This window comes from Blennius ocellaris, assembly GCF_963422515.1.
Source record: "Blennius ocellaris genome assembly, chromosome: 12".
In the NCBI taxonomy this organism is placed as follows: domain Eukaryota; kingdom Metazoa; phylum Chordata; class Actinopteri; order Blenniiformes; family Blenniidae; genus Blennius; species Blennius ocellaris.
In genome coordinates this window covers 13,435,576-13,457,843 of record NC_137661.1, presented here as the reverse complement: position 1 = coordinate 13,457,843, position 22,268 = coordinate 13,435,576, and the positions used below count along the sequence as shown (strand labels likewise).

Genomic DNA, 22,268 nt, shown 5'->3' with positions numbered 1-22,268 from the left:
TTTGATTTCATTCTCATACAAATAAATACAAAATGTGTCAATACGATCAATAAATGCACATTTCTTAATGGGAGTCACCTTGTGTTGTGTTTAATCTTAACTGAACTTCATCTTTCAAAGTATAAATTCAAGCTTAAACAGCGCCCAACAAGCTGGACGATACTTATTTTTAACAAGATATGAATATAGATAGAAATTTATCTGAAAATAGATTAGAAAAGTGAACTGCAAACAGCTTTAGACTGACATTGTGCATGGGGAAAATAATCTTTAAAAATAAAAACCAAAATACATTCACACATCTAAGTATTGAAATTTTGATAATCATACCAAAAAACAATGAGCTCCATTTGTGGACTCATGCACTGAATTACCAACCAGCTGTGTCAGTTTATTCAATAAAAACAGACATTAATCAAAGTCTAAAGAGATTGAACAAAATTCAATGTCTGTTGGAAGGAAAAGTTGAACCCTTAATAAGAAAGGAATGGCTCAACACTAAACATTTTATATATTCTAACCTCCTAACTGAATAAATTTCATATAATTTATTTCTTCCTTTAGACTGCCATCTGCTGGAAATTATTCAGATTACTGCAGAAATAATGTCTAATTGCATCACAGGTGTTGTAATGTATGTTGGACTACCAATTTTATCAAGGACATTTTCTTTTATTCAGAAACCTTGTAATACATTTGAGATATATGAGTCAAGGAGAGACAGTTTTAAATCATTTTTAAATGATTATTTTGCTGATATTTTAAAATAAATATTTATATTGACATGAAATCATTTAGAGAAATGATTAAAATATATACTCAGAAAGCTGCACAATTTTTGTGAGCCTGAATAACCAATCATACTCAACACAACAAATTGCAGTTCTGCAGTCATTGTTTTTAAACTCATTGGCAATAATATTGTAATCATCCATCAAATTTAGATGCAAAATTCAGAGTATGCCCATCAGTTGTCATTGCAGTTGCACACACATTTGTTTTAGTGAATTAGTAGAATTTGAGGCAACACTAAAGTGTTTATACTGTATTTATATAGGCTGTTTTTAACTGTTCATTGTTAAACATAAGTAGCAGCCGTACTACAGAGACATATTTAAAAAAACAACCAAAAAAAACCAACTCTTGACTCTTATCTCATAGTCCAGAAGTATGTTACGCCACGCCTCACATGGGATGCAACATACTTGAGGCTTACTGGCCAACATAGATACAAAAAGATAACTAATGAGCCTGCACTTGTTTGTGTTCCCCTGTGACTTCAAGTTCCTGGAGCAGGAAATAATCAGGTAGGCAAATGTCATTTGTCCTTTTACTGTAACAAAGTGCAATTTCATCATAGAAACAATGCAAAGCTCTCATGTATAAACTCTGGTTTCTGTTTTAAGTTTTCGTAAGCACAACTGTTTTTCTCTTTGTAGTGAATAAGAATGCAGAGACAAGAAATCATCTGCCTTTTTCTGCCTTTATTGCTCAAGATTTCATTGACTCAAGATAAACCATGTACATCAGATATAGACTGCCCGAATGAGAACCAGCAAGTTTTTGGCTCATCTCAAACTGTAATCCCTCCCACACTGGAACCTGGTGTACTTGAAGTTTTCTTTGTGTCGAGCCAAATTCAAACAATCCCAGAAGCAGCCTTTACTGCAAGCCCCCAGCTTCAAAAGGTGGAGTTTATGAACACTGCCACGTCATCTATTGAGCTGGGAGCTTTTGAAGGTTTGACTAACCTCAAGCATCTGGAGATCTCCACTAATCCTCTGACATCTGTTCCAGTGGGTGTCTTTAAAAGCCTGAGCAACCTGGAGATGATCACGCTTAAGTTTAACAAGATAGAAAGACTCGACAAAGGCTTGTTCGAAGGACTTACAAAATTAAGAGAGCTCCTGTTACATGGGAATCAGATTGCATTAATTGAAGACGAGACATTTGATGGCCTTGACAATCTTGTTTCACTCAATTTAGGTAAAAACAATCTTACTGCTGTATCCACCGACTTGTTCTCTAACCTGAAAAAACTGCACACATTAAGGCTTTATGATAATCAGCTGACCAGCTTACCCGAGGATATTTTTCACAATTTACCAAGCCTGAAAGAAATTGGTTTGCAAGGGAACAAAATACAGGAATTATCACCCAATCAGTTTCCACATAAAGACAAACTGGGTAAACTGACTTTAGATAATAATCTCCTGACTACTTTACCACAAGAATATTTTGTTGGTTTCCCTCTGCTGAAAACACTGACCCTGAACAAAAACAAACTGACAAGTCTCCCACCTGTGCTTTTTGGAGAAATGCCTAAATTGACTGAATTAAGCCTCAGTCAAAACAATCTTGACACACTTCCAAAAGGAATATTCCGCCCTCTGAAGAAAGTGAAGAAGTTGGATCTGTCTAAAAACCACTTGGTCGCCTTGTCTGCAGAGTTTTTCGATGGACCCGAGAAGCTCACGGAACTCAATCTGCAGTATAACGAAATACAGTCGCTGGACGTGGATGTGTTTGAGAAGCTCAAATCACTGACTACACTAAAGCTTGCTCAAAACAGCCTGCAGACACTTCCTGAGGATATTTTTGAGCCTTTGACAAAACTCAGAAAACTTTACCTGAGTGGCAATGCCTGGAACTGTGACTGTAATCTAATAGGTTTTCACAATTGGATGAAGGCGAACTCTGACAAGCTTGTGGCTGGTGTTTCCTGTGAAAAACCAGAACACCTAAATGGGATGGAAATCACATCATTAACGGAGGATCAACTGATTTGTCCAACCCTTCCACCCACAACTACGCCCTTGACTACCACCACAATTGCAACTACCACAACCACAACTGCAACCACCACAACACTTCCAACAACAACGCCAACAACCATCCCGGCAACCACAACAGCTCTCACTACAACACAACTAACCACATTCACCACCACAATCCAAACCACAAAACCCACAACTGCAGTCTATATGACCACCGCATCAACTACAACTTTACATGCTACCACGGCTGAAGCCACGACTGTTCCCGAGACCACACTAGTCTCAACATCACCAACGACAACAACCTCCATGACCACACCCATAATCACCACAACCACTATTCCACTGACGACCACTATCACCACACCAACTAGTGAACCCACGACGAAAGCAACAACTCCAGTCACAACAATCCCAACAACTACACTCACAACCTCTTTGACAACAACTACACTTGTAACCACTTTGTCCACAATAGCAACAAGTACACCCAGGACTACATCTCCAACTACTACCACACCAATTCCCACAACAATACCAACAACAATCACAACTGCAATTCCCACAACATTACCAACAACATATCCCACAACAATACTAACAACAATTCTAACAACAGTTCCCACAACAATTCCAACAACAATCACAACCACACTACCCACCTCAACTTCAACAACTGCAAGTACAATTTCGACAACAACCACCACAACCAGGATCACCACAGAGAAAACAACCTCACTCCCTACAACCCCCCTGATCTTCACCTGTCCCACTGAACCAGCCACAGAGGACCTGCAGCCCCATGTAGCCTCATTTATCTATGACGAGAAGAAACCTCAGCAGTGCAAAACTCAGATGATGATTTACACATCAGTGCTGGTGGTGGAGATCGCCTGGACACTGGCTCTGGCTAAGTTTACCAAGTCTCTGTATAGCCTGCTGCAACGCGATGAGAGGAGGTACCACCAGGTCAAGCTGACTCACTTCTCCTACAGGAGGGAGGTTATCATGAGGCCTGTTTGAGAGGCAGACACTTAAGGACTTTGAACAACAATGCTACATGAGAGAGAGCCAGCAGCAGTCCCACTACCCTTCAGGATATTGCTAACCATACTCCTAAACCAGGGGTGTCAGAGCTCGGTCCTGCAGGGTTTGGCTCCTCCCAGTTGAAACACACCCGATGGCATTGAGGGGCTGGTTATTGGGCTTTTTCACAACTTTGGTGATGACATCATCATTAGATGCAGGTATGCTGAAGCAGGGAGATAACTAAAATATACAGGAGTTTGGACACCCAACCATGCAACCTTTATGACCTCTGTTGCTCTATGTCAACCAAATAGATTACTCCTTACCAGTAAAATATATTTAACATTGGTACAATAATTATAGTGGGAAGCAATGTGTATTTCAGATTAAATATTGTAACTGTCTTATAATTCAAGTATGATCTGTCCAGTATAACTGCAAGATGACAGTCAATTTGAAAATGGTCTACTGTGCATCATAATATGAACATATACATTTTCTTTTTCTTTTGGATGTGAATTGATTTCTATAACTTATATACTTCAAAGTGTTATACTGTGGGATAATGTGTTCAGTGATTTAAGAAATCCTACCTGGAAATGTGTTTGTGTGATTATATTAAACTTGATTCAATTCAAATAACTCACAATAAAAAACATTTTTGATCTGTTTCATTCATACAACATGAATGGATTTTATGAAACTATTGAACATAAAAGGTAGGAAACACCCGTCTGTTGTTAGGCTGGAGCAGGTGCTTTGAAATGTAACAGCCTGATTCTTATATAATAAAGGAAAAGGAAGTGTTTCTCTTTAAGGATATGATATAAGAGCATCCTTGATGGACCATAACACAAGCATCATTTACCTATCACAAAAGTGTGCACAACTCTTTTTTGTAATTAAGATTTTGTTTTTCCTGAGATTACAAAAAAATCTACCACGTAAATAAACTAGAAGGCAAGGCGATGTTTACATTCAAACCCAGTGGATCAGGTAAGGCTTTTATCAAAACTTAATTAAACAACAGAGACTTGTCACATCTCAAAATGATGCTGTTTCTCATCAAAGTCTCTGGATAGAGCCAAAAAAACAAACATGTTCAACTGTTATCACAGCCATCAGTGTAATCTGGAAAAAGAAGAAGGAGAAGAAGAAGAAATGCATAATTCATAGAATGTGAGAAAGACAATTAACAATCATTGTTTAAATTGATAAATCTGTATAGCTATACCTTTAATATGCAATGCCAAAGCAATGGGAAATGTTGAAACATTCATATCACAATTTAAAAGGCTAATTGTCCAAAAGTTTGCACAAACCATTTCATATGCACTTTGGTTTTGGTGCAAACACCTCATCCTTCATCCTGATTCTACAGCCCTTTTGATCAAAGCGTTCCGTGCACCGTGCACTCAAACAGCAAAATAAAAAGGGAGAAATAATCAAAATGTTGAGATTAAACCATGTAACAAATGTGAAAATGTTACGCTGCTGAAGTCAGGATGCAATTAAAATGTCTGAAGTTTTCTCTACGATCAGCATAATATACATTTTTAGAAAACATTTCTATTTCTTATTATTTCCTTTCAAATGATCATATTTGGAATCATTATGGCAAATTCTAATATTACTTTCTACTATGCTCAGTCCTTTCATTTTCTCAATGGAGATCATGATAATTAAAAAAAATGGTACAAAATACTCAGTGTTTACAAACTGAAACTCTAGATACAACATCTGTGCCTACATTTTCCTAAAGATATATAGTAGCAGTTGGACATTTCAGTAGCTTGGCCATTTTTCCAGTCGCATGTGTGATTCCTCCAAATTATCACAATTTGCCTGATGCCTGATGATAGTCCAAGGTGTCACAAAAAGTTATGTATGTTTAGGTATGTTATGTATGACCTCAAAAATGCATTTTCTCATAATGAAAATTAGTTGAAATGAAGTGAGTTATTAATAATAATAATAATAATCTTTACAATTTCAATAGGTTCCTTCGTCAATTTCAGTGGTCGGTCCCAAATAGTCTTTACAATTTCAATAGTCTTTCCGCATTTTCAGTGCTCGGACCCAAAATATAGATGTATACTCAGTATTATCCACCAGAGGGCAGTTCAGCATTGACGAAACACAATGAAACCCACAAACAGTCCAGAAAAAAAAAAGATTATTTCAAGCATTCACTCTATTTTTACTTTCCTAAAATGGTATTTTCTCTACAGTTAAACTGCTGTATTGAATTGATTGACTTACCCACAGGCTGCCTCACAATAGTCGCTGGAATTAACAGGAGGTGACTATGTTAGCTCTGATGGGGATTTGTTTGTGATGTGTGTGGAAAATAGTATATGGAAGTCTTTATCACAGTGGACATAAAGCAACTGAAATTGATGTGTTTCTCAATTCCTTGATCTGACAAGCAACTGCAACGATAAAATCAGTGTCACCATAAAATTAGTAACACAGATGTTTGGTGCCCATGTGACATAAAAGAACAGGAAACCCACCGAGTTGTGTTTCTAAATATTTCATCCTACTCTGGATGGTTGCTCACTGCAATGCACAGTTAGCTTTTGTTAAGCCATTTCCTGTGATGTTGCATCACAAAGCCATTCTCATCTCAACATGTTTTAAACAGTCTGAGGTCTTCAATATTTATCCAGACTTGGTTGAATGAATTATTACAACTCACTCCAGTTTCCCTACAATGCTTTTGTCATAACAGACACAGGCAGCCGGAAGGACTGTCTGAAGTTTAAAATACATTTTCCAATGCAAGGTGATAAGAAAAGTTCAAGTTGAAATCGTATGAAGAAGGTAACAATACACTTGTCCTGCTGCAATCACACATGGCTTGCTTTAAAGTCTCTAACTGCTCCAACACAACATAAATGAAACTGAACAAATGCCCATTTTAAACACGAGAAGACTCCTCTGTGCTGTGGCTGTAACCTCCAAAAACAACTATTCTGCCCGTTTTTCTTCTCCCAACTATTTATCCACTGGATGGTATCTTTAAAAAGGTTCACAGGGGGTAAGATATTAGGATTGTGCTCGGTAAGCTCCACAGAACAATTTGTTGAACTGTCTCCCACTGCTTGTAATGAGAAGTTTTATCATGAGAACTTGCTTTATTGTTTGTGGCAACAACTCAACAATCTGCTACGTTTTGGTCAATAGTAACATGTTATCAAGCTCGTTGCAGATTTGTCAGCCACACATTCATGATGTGACCCGGCTGTTCCAGCACACCCCAAAGGTTCACTATAGGCTTGTGATCAGATGACTGGTGCTTTTGAGCATAATGTTTATAACACTGGAGACATTCATTACACATTCATAGACTGTCGTCATTAGGTCATTGACATGATAAGTAACAGTACTGATCAATTTGTTATGAGTCTTTTTGTTTTAATATATTGAATTACTGAGTGGAGCTTGAACATAATCAAGTGAGTCTTCTTTAAGCTACAATCTTTCTATTGATGAAACTGTATTTATTTGATGAAAAGTAGTTGTTGAATCCTATTTGAGTCACTTAAGTTGGTGGTCTAATCCTCATAAATAAACACAGCTACGTTTTAGAGATCTAACAACTGAATCATATTTGCACAAATAGTTTAGACTAGTTGAATGTGGTAATAAACCATGAATAATAGCCATTATGCAAAATGTATTGAATTATTAATGATGTATTGGCCAGTGTACAGTAAAACTGATGATTTTGAAATGACTTATTATCGTCCTGTTGAATGTAAGATAATTATTACTAATTCTTACTATCAACTAGGTAAACTATTGCTTTAGGGGCTTCGGTGTTTCAACAACACTCTGCTGGTATGAAGCAACTAGCATTAATACACTCCCACCATATATGGTGTGAGACTTATTTCTGCCCCTGTATTAGCAGTGATTTTGTTTTTGTCTGATTTTCAGGTTTGCTGTGCCATGCAATATATAGTGTCAGCTTTGCACGGGTGGCACATGCTGTGGTTTGAAGTTGCCCATATCCTTCAAAGTTCATCTTGTTAGGCATTCAGAAGTGGTTATTGATTTATTTATGATTTATTTGAAGCACCTCACAATGCAAGTGGAACAATTCAGCCTTGCTTTTAATGTCAAATTCATTATACATAGGGGTTTTCAGAAAATGTGGGTGATGGTCCAATGAAGAAATCTTTCATGGGCGGTTGTTGCTCACTGATGCACCACAAGTGACGGGATCATGTGGTCCATGAGTTCATGTCTGCAGTGGCTCAGCCAGCTGCAGAGATTCTGATAGAAATATGTCAGTGATTTTCTTTACATTTTTCAACATTTCTCTCAATACAAGATTTTTGAAATGATAGGATGATGATTAAACATCTTAAGATGGTAAGTCAGATCTCAGAATGCAGATAAAGCATTGTGCACTTCTTAACAGTGATCAATAATTCACATTTGAAGGTCAGTTATACAATAAAAAAAAAAAGTGAAAATGTGATCATCAAAAGATGGAACTGAGTGTGGAGATTAGTGGCCACACTCAGTTCCATCCATTAGTGGATAATAAAAGGTTATCGAGGTCTGAATGATTCTGAAGCTGTTCAACCTCTAAGCCTTGAGGGCCTTACGTAGGCCCGTGGACAATGTAGGATCCATGGGTTATGTAGGATCCAGATACAATGTTTTTTTCTTTTCCCAGGAACATACAATGAAGCCAAGGCCAGATGATTCAATAACTGTTGTGAGAAATCTTGAAAAATTGCTACTGAGATGTTTGGGTTGGATCTCACTGAACCCGTGTGACTTTCTCAGGATCATTGAGGAGTGGAAAGAAGAAATGTGATCACGCAAATCGATGGAAATGTCATTTCTAAAATCCTATTAAACTCACATTTGTCTTTCTTCACTCGCCCACATTTGGACTATATAGGTCTACTGTAAGTATATAAATGTGCAAATTCAACTTGTTTTAATATCAAGTAGAAATCATTCAAGTTCCTCTTAAGTTTGAAATGTGATAAACAATCGTTTTGCAACGGCAGAAAAACTTTGTCTTCCCTTGAAGCCACTGCTTTTGGGGAAGAATGAGCCTGTAAGTTCTACTAATGAGCCTGAAATGGAGCTGAGGAGGTAATTGCGTGTGAAAAGGGGCAATGTGCTGAAGAACATAAGAGGCCATAAAATGAGGAAGAGCCCATTACAGCCAAACCAAAATATTTCAAGTGGAAAACTGTTTTCAGTCCGCAGGCGGATTTTCGGTTGGTACGGTAAAGCTGATTACCTGGGGTTAATAACCAACTGAAGGTTTTTATGCAGATTATGTGAAACATATGATGAAGCTGTGGCTGATTGATTTTTGTGCAACTCATTGTGTTTAGTTTTTTCCTTGCTTTATGGAGCCATAAGAAAAAGTGAGCACGAGAGAGTTTAACACAAAAGTAAATTCAAAAATATTTATGGTGATTATGGCTTTATGACTTCACTTTTCTTTTCTAACTACGGTATAGTAAAGAACTATTTATTTAGAAATAACTAAAGGAAAGAGGTCAATGTAGAATCAAAATACACAGTGCTCAATGTTTTACAAGGAAAATGCTTGTCGCCATAGAGAGAGCTTTCCATCCTCTGTTCGTAACTCTTCAAATAAATTCTGTGAAATCACCGAGTGTAGTGGACAATCAGTTTGAAGGGGATTTCAGACAGCAAATAATAATGACAAAACTACAGGGCAGGGGAAGTCAAATTTGACTGGACACCACCAAGTGATGAGATACGAAGCAGAAAAGTGCACAAGCATAAAATTGTGTTTTGAAGTACGACCACCTGAAGCATCATTTAAAGTATAGAATGTATTCCAATGACCAACAAAGTCAACAATGTTCTTCACAAGCCAGATATAAAAAAAACAACTAAACAACACACTGAAATTCTGTTGTAGGAAAAGAACTAAGACAAACAAGTCGTCTGATTTCTCGAAACCTTCACTCTTCTTTTCTTAAAGATCTGTTGTGAGTACATGAACATCGACTGTCATATTTACTTCAAGCTTAATATTCTGTACCCACTTTAATGCTGCCCTTTACACTACCAACTGTGATACAGTTTATTCTGACACCTGCCGATCAGAACCAGAACTAACTTGAGCAGTGACTACAGTTTTTTTCTACAGTTTATTCCCTCCTCATGTCAATAAGTCTTAAAAAACCATGACCAAGTTGCAGCCTCACTGTTTTTCCTTCCTCGGACCATATTTGATAGACTGAAAACCACAAGATGAGCAGTTATGACCCAGTCATCACTCAACTATCCATTGTCAAACTGTTGCAAGCTTGTTGCTGTTGCTTGCCCGTTTTTTTTCTTTTTTCTCTGCTTCAAACACAGCGACTCTGAGGACAACATGTTCACTAGACCTACTGCCTCATATAGCCCATCGACTACCAGGAGCCGTGAGAAAAAGAGATAAGAAATGTTGCCTTTAGCCGTCATGCGTTTAACGGTTTAATTATGAGTTCAAAGCTACAAAACCTGTAACCTTCTGTAGCTCATAAGAATGCTTGCTTCATTCTTTGATTTAGTTTTTTAATTGCCTATATTCCTATTTGGAGTTACTACACATTTTATGAATTATTTTACCATTCGTGCCTTGAACTGTCCATGACTGCTATTTCCCAGCTCGTCACATCTGACACATCATGGATGGACAGCTGTCTGGTCTTGGCTCAGTGGACTCAGGCCCTCAGCTGCCCTCCGGCCTTTAGGAAGCTTCTGATGAGGCATCTGTCACCTGCTGTCAGAAACCCACACATACAAATGTCAACAAATACACAAGCTAATAAAAAGCACTAATGAATTTGTCTTTTTTTTTTTTTTTTATAAATATAATTTGTGGTTACTTAATTCTGCATTTAAAAGCACAAATGAGAAAGAAATGATATAAAAGAAACTAAAAATAATCAATGAAGCCACACATGATATTTGTTCTCTAAACATCTTGCTGGTGTAACAGGATCCAGCTTTCTGGGATGTGTTGTGCTTGTGTGCACATGCTGTCCAGTCGTGAGATCGAACAGAAATGTGTCATTATGACCTCCCAGATAATAGATCGACACTTGGTGGCATTAGCAATTCTCTCAGGACCACATTTGCATACAAACACAAAAATGTTTTTCTGAGCCACAATTTCCCAAAAAAGATAAGACCACCTGCGACTCTTAAAATCTGGTTTCTTTGATTTACTTCCAATTCTCTATACCTTTCCATCATCTGGCTTCCCTGTGAGACATTTGTTTAAAAAACAAAGCCTCTATATGCACATTTCATTGTTTCAAATATAGTTACCAGCAGATACGATGACTCGGTTCACAAAGTAATTCTAATGACAAAATTCTAAGTGTGTATATTCACCATTCAAAAATTCACCCATTGTGTTATTACTTCCCAACAAGGCATAAGACTAAATATTACAACTGTTTTCCAAATAACTAGTAATTTTCCAAAGCCTGACCTTAATACAAATTATTTCACAAATGTAAACTCTTTAAATGAGTCAATCATTGTCGCCGCTCTTTGAGCGGCATCGACACAACCTGCAATGCAAACATGTGGATGGACAGAAAGCGATATGCATGCAAGCGGTGTCACACATACAGAAAGCACTGAGGGGTGTTCCTGGCCTCTGGCACAAGAAAACATAATCACATTGGCTCTGGTGTCTTACAGTGCCCCCCCCCCCCCCCCCCCCCCATCACTAACCTCCACCCAATGAGTCTCCAGCAGTGCCAAGCAGCTGAAGCCAATCTGAGCCTTGCAGCTGCGCCGCTCCGAGCACCATGGAGCTGAGGTCACCATTACACCTTCTTATGTGTTACTAAAATCTAAATTTGTCAGAATCTCATGCTGAATAGTGAGACAGAGAGAATAGAATTGATTGATAGAGTCGATCTTTATTATTACCGAACCCCCACAGGGACAAAGTACATTATCACATGATTCACAGCTGTTGATGAAGAAGTAGGTATATTTTATTAGTGTAGCTTCTAACCATTGCACGACAGTTATTACATATATCAACCCAAGCACATACTACTTCCAAAAGGCAGACTGGGAGAACTCACTCCTGAACACAAACGTTGGCTACTGCCACCTGCTGGAAGAAGTTTGAAAATAAACGTACGCTTTGTGACAAACTTTATTGAAGTTTGCTATTCACAATTAATGTGAATATTAATGTTTTCAGAGTCATACATTATTGTAAAGTATAAGATAAACACATCGCTGCATTTCTAATGTCTATTTGGTGTTTATAAACAGATGGAAAATGCTATTTAATGACTGAGATGAGTCCATTTTTTTATCTTAAAGCATTTTAAAATAAATTGTGAACAACCTGCTTTAAAACATGGTTTAAAATCATTTGAAAGATTTTCACATTTGCTTTTCTCTGCTGAATGCTGAAAATCACATAATTTCATTGTGAAGTGATGTTTGCTTACGCGACAACAGCATACGCGCATTATCCTTGGAGAGAAATCATGAAAAAGAAAGTAAAAAATGTTCATAGACCCAAGCTGATGAATCTTGGATGATACTCTGAATAGAGATGCCAATGACCCAGCTGCCAAAACAAGAAAAAAAGAATGGCTTCAAATAATGACTTGTCAGAATTTGTATGAAGAAATGCGACAGAAATAGTTCAGCTTGAAGGGGGAAAAAAATGGCCTTGTCTATTTTTACCCTGTCCTCTTCTCTTTGTCTAATTTTAGTCCAGAATTACTTGAGCTGGCTGCTCAAAATCATCCATCAGCACAAGGGTGTTACATTATTACCAGAAGTCGTGAACATTTCCCTCACGTACCTTTAAACACGTGGATTCACACTGATTCGACACAAAGTCACATCACTTTCTTCTTCTCAATGTGATTTTGAAGAATTGGATTACGGAGAGGCTCTGGGTATCTTTGGGACTGTTCAGACCACGTCTTTTTAAATCACACGAGAGACACTGTTGTCATTGAATTAATGGGATGTGTCACCTTTTCTACACCACCCAGTAGGTGGTTGGGCATTAGCCCGGGATACAGGACACAAGAGAATCCATTTAACCTAAACATGTACAGGGAGAGAGCTTGACTCTTAATTGGCCATCTGCAATTACTGCTATTCTTTTTGTTCTGTTAACCCACTCCACAGGACTGCACTGTGAGTCAATAAGTGAGGGAAGTTTAATTAGAAGAAAATGTATTATTTTACAGTTTTCAACTACAACCACACATTTGCTGCTCTTTAACTGTGTTAGGAACGACAATCAATTAGACAACACTGAGCTGCACACACAAAGTAAGCAGTCGGTTTTACAGGTAAAAAGTAGGCATCTTAAGTAGTGGTAGCTTTGTTGCAAGGACACCAATAGGTATTACAAATATAAACGGTAGTATACTGATATTTTGCTATGTCAATTTTTCACACTACATTCCGTGTGGTTGCAACAATGGGACTTTTTTGTTTGTAAAGCTAAAATACACAGCTTAACCTCTCGTGTGCATGGGTTTCCTCTGGGTGTTAAGGTTTCCTCTTGCAATCAAGAAACAGACACGTAAGCTTAATTGGTGATCTTGAATTACCCCTGTGTGTGTGTGTGTGTGTGTGTGTGTGTGTGTGTGTGTGTGTGTGTGTGTGTGTGTGTGTGTGTGTGTGTGTGTGTGTGTGTGTGTGTGCCCTGTGATGGACTGGTGACCTGTCCAGGGTGTATCCTGCCCTCGCCAATAGTTAGTTGAACTTGTCTCCAGTGCTGAATGAAAATGGGTAAATTGGTTTAGAAGATCGATGGGTGTAAGAAATGACCATTACATACAAGTACTGTAGTCTTATGTGCAGTCATGACATATCGAATATGTTTAGACTATCAATAAGGTAACTATTTTTGTTTATCTCCACACATGCCCTTCTACTCACACTTTTAGAAAAAACACTAACACGATTAACAAGCACTGATTTTTAAACTGCCTGACTTTCAAACTGAGAACTGGATATTTTTAGAAAGGAGTATCACCATTCTGTCAAATTAGAATCAGACGTTTTGAAGCAGACTATGAAATGAACAGTTCAAGAACAAAGTCTCATCAGCTGAGCTGCTTCAGATAGAGCAGACACGGATTACATTTTTTATTTTTTTTTTATGATTTTTGAACTGTACTGTGGTATCACAAATTACATTATTCGCCAGTATTACTGTGTGAATGTGAACTCTGACTGTGATTGCATGTGTTCCAGTTTTGTCACTTGCCTCACTAAACAGATCGTGGCATGTCGGCAGCAGTGCCTCATGGCCTTCAAATCCTACTGTGGAAAGCACTAAGATGAAATGAAGTTGTTGGTAGATGAAAGAAAACATGGTAGATTTCACTAGTATTTAGAACTCCTTCTGTCTCTGTTCATCCAAGGGTTTATTCAAAACGAAAAGACGACCATTCTATCTGAAAGTATAGCTATGTCAGGCTGTACACAACTTAATTCCCGTTGGTAGCTAAACGAGAACTCACAAAGGAACAAGAACTGGATTTTTTTCCCCCTAAAATTTGAGAATATGAGCAATATATCCTTGTAATACAGCTGACTACTGATCAAAGAACATTAATCTCCACAAATAATTGCTTTAGAAAGAATATCTTGTACACACAGCAGCACTCTCCATAGCTGATTGCCTTTCAGTCAATCTGAAGTAATGCTGCAAGAAGCCGTGACACAGTAGGTGTTCTAGTACCCAGCCGGCTGCCGTCATAAGATGGATTTACACGCCGCACGATTACAGAAAACCTGAACTGTTCAGCCTGAACATTTCTATTGTAAATTTCCCACTAAATCAAGTGTGAATTTGAAATTGTCTGAGTACGAGCTGAGAGAATCAAATAGTTTCAATCCACATTTCATTTTGGCATAATTCCACACAAGAATCTGTTTGTCTATCTTAAAGGCTGCTTTATCAGACAATCCATCCATAAATCACTCTATGCTGGCTTTACTTGGACAAAGGTAGTGGAAAGGTTGACAGATGACATTAAGCCAAAAGCATCTAAGTGTCCATCAAAGAGCAAACAGAGAGACATACTTAATTAACTGAACATTTTTCAGGCTGCAGGCACAGAAGGAAAATACAAACTCCAGTTAGAAAAGCCCCTTGAGTCAGAAGGTTTATACCCAAACTAAAACATTAACTTGTTTTGTGCCCTGAAGAAACTGTGTATGTATTAGAGATGATGACACCACACATGGTAGAGTTTCACATTCATTTTAAAAATGCAGTCTGATCTCTTAGCACCTCTAATATCTGAACACTCGCTATGAGTAAAACAAGACATGGAGGAGTTTCATGACAGCTTTTGAAGCTGTACTATTTTGTAATGTTGTACTATGTGAGAATAATCTGTTCTAAGTGTTTTGGTTTTGTCGAATTCTGTTTTTTGCAAACTTTACTAATTTTCTGGAGTAGAATTTCTGGTGAAGATAACTTTGTAAGGTAGTCCTCATTCATTACTTAACTCATAAAGTAAATATTTCAAGAGGAACAATGGACATTCATTATCACTGACAAATGTCAAATCACTTCAAAATACTGAAAATGTTTGAATAAAAGTGTCTGCTTTATTGTTGTGTCATGAATGGTTCATATGGGTCTTCAATAAAAGCACCTAGGATACAAAGATTCCTCTGGCTTGTTTGGAACTTTTACATTTAGTGAACATTAAACTTGAAATCCTGTGTTTGAAATCCAAATGTCTTTTGAATAAAATACTGTTTTTAATCCATCGTACATCTGAGTGGGAAATAATAAATCATCCAAGTGCTGTCACCTCATCTCTTATTATAATAAACTGTACCTGCCTGCATTATACTCTAAACCACTTCTGTTTGTTTTTTTTAGCACTTTAGCATTCACAAACTTTTGTCCTTCATTTTGACTTCAGCCTCTGTTGGACATTGAGCTGACCCTTGGGAAGTCATCGCTGCACACATGTCAGCCCAGTGAGGAGCCTGTCGGCTGCATCAGGCTGCTCACTGATTTAACTTCACCATGAGCGACTTTGAGCATTAAGTAGCAATATAAATGGAAATTACGCCGTCCAATGTAGAGAAAATAAGAGTGCAAGGAAACAATATATGTTTTGAGATAAGTAACAATGATAACGATGGCATGGAAATGACTGCCCAGATTTCATTCTAGTTGTCAGGACCAGGAGTGAATGTCTCATTTCTTTCTTGATGTATGTGTCTCTTGTCAAAATCTGTTTTATGCTTTTTGCTCCATCAATGCTGACAATAATTTACTGAGACTTCCCACCTGAAGCTGCTGCAAACTCCCCCAAAAATCTGTACTTATGCCTGTAATTGATAAACACAATAATCTGTAGTTTCTACTTTCTCTGAAGTTTAAGAAATTGCTCTTTTCAGATTTACTGGCAATGTCAGACGGGTTTCAGATTTCGGGCTGAACAGAGGACCAGCTGAAAAAGACGACCTGTGACTTACAACGTGATGGTGTGATGCTGAACCTCCATCAGTCTGGAATTCAACCCATCTGTGCCAGAATTAAGGCCCCCAATGATTCACACTCATCAATTATAAAGGAAATGTGTTTGGGTGAGGGAAAGATAGCTGTCAGGATTGTTGCCTGAGATTTTAAATGACATTGAGGCTGGTGATGAAACAAGCTTAATCCACAATCTGTGGCTTGTAGCTATAGGGCACCCTGGTACAGCAGACATAGTGAAACCCAGTAGCAAGATGAACAATGCAAAGTCATCATTTGTTCAGACAGCTGTGGCAAACGACTGTGTGTCTCAGCAGCACAAGTCTCTCTTTCTTTTCTTCCTGTGGCTGAGAAGCTCAATACTGCTGGTGTATTTCCTGCTGGAAATAAATAACTCAGTCAGTGGCATCAGGAACAGTGGGCAGGGAGAAGAGGGGGGTGGGGGGGGCTTTGTGAGGTGCTTACCTCCCTCTGGCATAGCCATAACCATTAATAAATAAACACACGAATAGAAGTATCTATCTATCTATCTATCTATCTATCTATCTATCTATCTATCTATCTATCTATCTATCTATCTATCTATCTATCTATCTATCTATCTATCTATCTATCTATCTATCTATCCTAAAAAGCAGTGTGGTCTGATTCAGCCAGGGCTCATTTTTCTTGGTCACTGCCGAACTTACTTGTCGTAATAAAACGTCTTTTTCAAAGAAATGTGACAAAATTATTGATGCCTTTTGATCTCAACCACAACAACCGACATTTCATTTTATTACGACATCTCTTGTTTGTCTGCAAGTCTGTTGTCAAACTTTCCACCACAGTAAGATTCCATTACATTTTGGAGGTGATCTGGAAATATATTTTTTTCTGATTCCTGGTCAAGCTTTGGTGGACGTCAGGAATCTCTGATTGCTCTTCTTATAAATGTCTTCGATTTGTGGAGGTTTTTTTCATAAAATTTTTTTTTTTCAAAAGCATGATTTGTAATCATATATTTCTTCGTCTCCACATGAATTAAGACAGACCACTTTTTGAACATAACAAGTCCCTCAGGGATTTTTCATGACAAAAACAATATTGACATAGTAAGAAACTTTATCTTCTTCTGATAAATTTGGCTAAAGTTTCCACAAGCAAATAAATATTCTGATCACCTTTGCATACGTTTTTTTCTGCTAACATGGAATCTACTGTAAAAACACATTATAAAAAGATTACGTTGCTTCCTAATAAGGTCATTATACTCCACCTATTTTCAGTATAAACCATTCATTACCAGCAACAAGAAAATGCATCAATCCGAACAAATAAGAAGCCGAAAACAACACCAGTGAAAAAGGCATGGTTGAATGATTTATGCTAATGATAATATTTAATAGCCCCCAGGTATGGATATTTGTTCATATACAGGCAACCTTCCAAGGTTGAAACTTGCTGAAATCTCAGTGCTCACTGTCAGATGTGCTGCAGGCTTTAGTGACCCTGTGTAGGATGAGCAGGCACGGGGAAATAGATGGATGGATGGATGTTTGCTCTTGCATATGTCAAGAGGCGGAGTGATTCAACAGCGAACCACTGGGACTGTGGCCAGCAAGTTAGAGCAGCCGTTTTTTTTTTTTTTCTCCCCCCCTCAGAGCTCTCAGACATCACATACAACATTCTCACATCTCAGCTCTCCTGGACCTGCCACAATTCATTTAATGCTTGTTTATCAGACAGGGGTCGGACATCTATCTCCTTTTTCTCAATCATAATTCATGACTTGCGTTTTTCAAGCTGGGATACTTTGAGCTATACATAGCTTAATCAATTGTTTGCTGGAGTCATGCAACTGCTGGTTGCAGAATGACACAAATCATTTTATTACTGTTTATTATTTGGACCACATAACATGCCATGATAATGTGCTAGTGAGGACAATTGGACATAGAAACAAAAACAAAAGGAACAGTATAATTTTCAAGAATCCTTTTTTCCATGTAACTTTGGGAATAAATCTTGGTGAACAAGATTTGATCTTGGAGTATAAAAAATACTTATATGTATTTGAAACACGCAATGACACCATAGGTGTAATAGGTAGGACAGATGTAGAACAGGCATTAAATCATTATCAGGATGAATGCTTTCATATGTGTGTGCATTGGCAACTGTTCTATTCTTTATATTACATTATATATGATATATAGTCAAGTCGTGGCATGTTGTTAATATTTAAACCACATTGTGGTGCATTTTTATTACGTAAAAATGCAACAAAATGGTTTAAGAATAAATTTAGATGACATACCGAGTTTATTTTTTACATTTCGGTTATTAAAACTTACAGAAATAATAGAATTACAGACACTGCTAATTATGCTCAAACCCAAAACTAGATGTCTACCAGCAAGCCTGAAAAAGTTTTTTTGTGTTTACTTCAGAAAAGGACAATCTTAGGAGAAGATTTCGTTTAAAGTACCAAGTTGCTCAGACTAATTTGAAATGTGAAAGTCCTGTAGTCCTGTATTTGGGAATTCCAGATTCCCAAATACAGGACTTTGTTTGTCATAACATATATACATAACACGACTCCCACATGTTGGACTTCTGTGATAGGCCCATATAAGCCTCTCATGTTTCCGGGTCAAGTTGATATAAACTTTCATGGTACTCAATTTTTGTGTTCTATGGGGTACTATTAGACGCGCATCTCTGGGTCTCCACTCCAGAACCGTCCATCTTGAGGAGCTTGACCATGAACACGTCGCTCCTGAAGACATAGCTCTGAAGATCACCAAACCATGCAAGCCCTTCCATCACGATAAGGCCACAATCAAGGAAGTGGTTTTACATATACCCTAATCCTTTTTGCTTCTACTTGAAACTGTGACGACGTTTAGGACATGAATTGTTACTGTTTCACTTTGGTTTATGTTATTGTGGAGTATGTTATGGATTTTCCTTGCATGGTGACTGAAAATCCATGAAAATATAGGAAAAAAGGAAATCCAGTTGAGTATCAATTCACCATTCCTGGTCCTGGAGAGCCCCTGTCCAGCATGTTTTATGTCTCTCAATGCTTCATTACTGGGCTTTGTTATTAGATTCCAAACAGGGAGAGAGCCTAAACATGCAGGACAGCGGCCCTCAAGGTCCAAGGTTGGGGAACCCTGGGGGAGGCCATGAAAACAAAAATATCCCAGACAGCTAGAGAGGAGTTAGCATGAGGAGATTTCCCACTGGTGTATACGATGCATTTACATTTCTTTCTTTTCACCAATTAGTATTGTTTTTCTTGGCTTATGTTCTGTTTTTAATTTGATTTGAGTTGTGATGTGTCTTTACTTTGCAGCGAGATGCCAGCAACTCACTCACTCATCACCCTCAGAAGTCTCACTGTTTTCTCTCTTTCACAGATCACTTTGTCCCCTAAATAGTTCCCCAGTGAGACTAATTTACCTTAGATGATTAGTCAAAAACTACAGTCTGCTGTCATCTCCCTGACTGAGGAGTGACACAGAGTTGGCAGGGGAGTGAAGGGAATGTGACAGAAGAAGCACAAATTGTTGGATGAAGAATATTTAAATGTTGATCTGTGCTTGTGCCATAAAAACTCCAGCCAAAACAGCCTGATTACATTAAAATTCAGTTTGAGCTTCTTAAATATGTTCGCCATCTCCTCACAGTTCAAACAGCGTGGCCCGTGCTCATGTTAGTCATGACAACCCTGCTTTAAATTCACACAGAACACTCAACCTCACCCTTCAAATCATTTAATTGTGACTATTTGCAGAGAATCTTTGAAAGACTTGAATCTCATCTTCATCAACAACTTCATAAGCGTCATGTGTCTATTTTTTTCTTTATGGGTTTCAATCATTATTGCAGAGGACAGAAACCTATTCAGTGCAACAACATGGCAAGGTCATACCTTCTGGTGGTATATGATAATTTCTTGAAATAAATACGTGACTGATGTGAGCTCATGAGTTTCTTTACTAGATGTGTGTCAATTCTGTTCTCTGTAAGATATGCTCACAGCAGTCTGTGTACTTGGAGTGATATATTGGATTGCCAAAAAATAAGTAGTTCAGCACCACAGCCTACAGAGTCTATGTTACACTTGTCTATTACACACTGCAGGCAGACGTGTTTATCATAGTATTTGTCAGCAGTGTTTCTGACTATCCAGACACACCAAAAATACAGTGACTTTCTTCATATAAATGAGGGACATAGAAGACATATGACTGTTAATATATAAAATGAAGAAATGCAAAGAGTCGCTGTACATGAGCACTTATGAAATATTTGTTATTGCTTACACACAGGAGACTTGTTGAAAATGAAGAGAGAAGGACTGTGAATTCCCTGGGAGGCAATATAGCGAGCTCGCCAGTGTTATGTAAGACAGTGATTGCTCCTTTTACAGACACTGGCACCTCAGTGCTCTCCTCAAATCCTGCCTCAAATTTCCTCCTATACCGGAAAAGATAAGCTTTATTACATACTGGGATATTAGTGTTTTGGCTTTAATAATAAGGGTAAAACAATTAAATAAATCGACCACATATTTTTTTTTTTCCGGGCACTATATGGAGAAGGCTGTCTTCTTTTAATCTCTAAGAGGCTTACCTCCTCCCTACTGTGAAAAGAAGTAATGTTTATAATCCCTTTACAGGGAAACGTTTATTAAAGTTTGGGACTTCAGCAGTTGAAACATCCTCTTCGAATGATCCTTCATCACAACAAATTTAGACCAATCAGTTATTGTCAAATTATGTTCATGATGTATTTGGGAAACTTTCCAACATATTATCATCAACTCTGCAGTACTACAACACTGTGTCTAACTTAAATGTTCTGTTCGACAGACATTTCCATGTTTTCTCCTCCAGTTAGTTCTTAGCAGTCTGAACGAAAGAAGAACATTTTTTAAGCCAAAATACATTTGATTTTATTAAATTGTATTTTGTCTCATGACATTCAATGGGTCTCTGTGTGGACTCTTAAAAATAAATGATTTTTTTCATCTCAATAATAAGCAGATTAATAACTAATAAAACATTCTACTATGAACATGATTATTGTTTGGCTATTTGCGCCAAATGGGTTGGTCTGAGTATTTCAGAAACTCCTCATGTACTGGGGTTTCTGTACAGAATCACTGCTAAGATTCACAGAGAAATGGCCAAACTAAAACCCCCAAATATCCAGGCAGTCACAGGAAATTGTTGTCAATTGACTTGTTGTACATATATGTGTGCTTGTCAATGTTAAAGTACATCCTATAGACACCACATACTCCTGCAATAGATTAATCCAATTAAATTTTGTTCGTACAGCATCAAAACAACAGTTACCTCAAGGCACTTAGGTAGAGTAAAAAAAACTATTCCACATAAGCAAGCATGGGCGACAATGGAAAGGAAAAACACCCTTTTAACAGAAACTAACCTCTGCTAATTATATGGTAATTTAATTTATTGTCTGACAAATTTCTGTCTGGATCTAATGTAAAATAGGATTAAATAACCTGTAAACAAACAAACAAAAAAAAAAAACACTGCTACTTTTCTTCAAGGGAGTATTTGTTGGTCTAAATTTAAACAAAACACAGTGCCAGATGTTTAACTTTAAGCATACATTTAGCTGTTGAGGAGCCAGATACGATTAACACATGCCCACTTAACATTTGAATCCCGAGTGCCATTTGTAAGCACAAAAAGCAGCCAGCTGTTCGAGTATGAGGGGTCAGAACACTGTTCTCCGGACGTCATATGATACGACACAGCTGCCAAAGAGTGGGCAACAAAATGGTACAGTGAGTCTATGCTTTCCCAGCAGAGGTGGCAATGATAGAATGCCACTGGAAAAACGTCTGTGATATATTTGTAACCAGTGTTTGAATAATTGTTGGGCACACTTTGTTTTTTTGTTTTTTTTTAACAGAA

The 22,268-nt window shown here is 37.7% G+C and overlaps 1 protein-coding gene across 1 annotated transcript; it reads left to right on the top strand.

The window, feature by feature from the left end:
• Nucleotides 1–1,272: 1,272 nt before the first annotated feature.
• Nucleotides 1,273–4,510, top strand: LOC308137092 (uncharacterized protein). The gene is made up of 2 exons (XM_080505668.1): nucleotides 1,273–1,307; nucleotides 1,440–4,510. Exon 2 carries the CDS (start codon nucleotides 1,449–1,451, stop codon nucleotides 3,798–3,800), a length of 2,352 nt encoding a protein of 783 aa, XP_080361794.1. The 5' UTR covers nucleotides 1,273–1,307; nucleotides 1,440–1,448; the 3' UTR covers nucleotides 3,801–4,510.
• Nucleotides 4,511–22,268: the final 17,758 nt, after the last annotated feature.

Bases quoted from the DNA above. Each gene is read 5' to 3' on its own strand.
- LOC308137092 (XM_080505668.1), top strand. From the start codon at position 1,449: ATGCAGAGACAAGAAATCATCTGCCTTTTTCTGCCTTTATTGCTCAAG.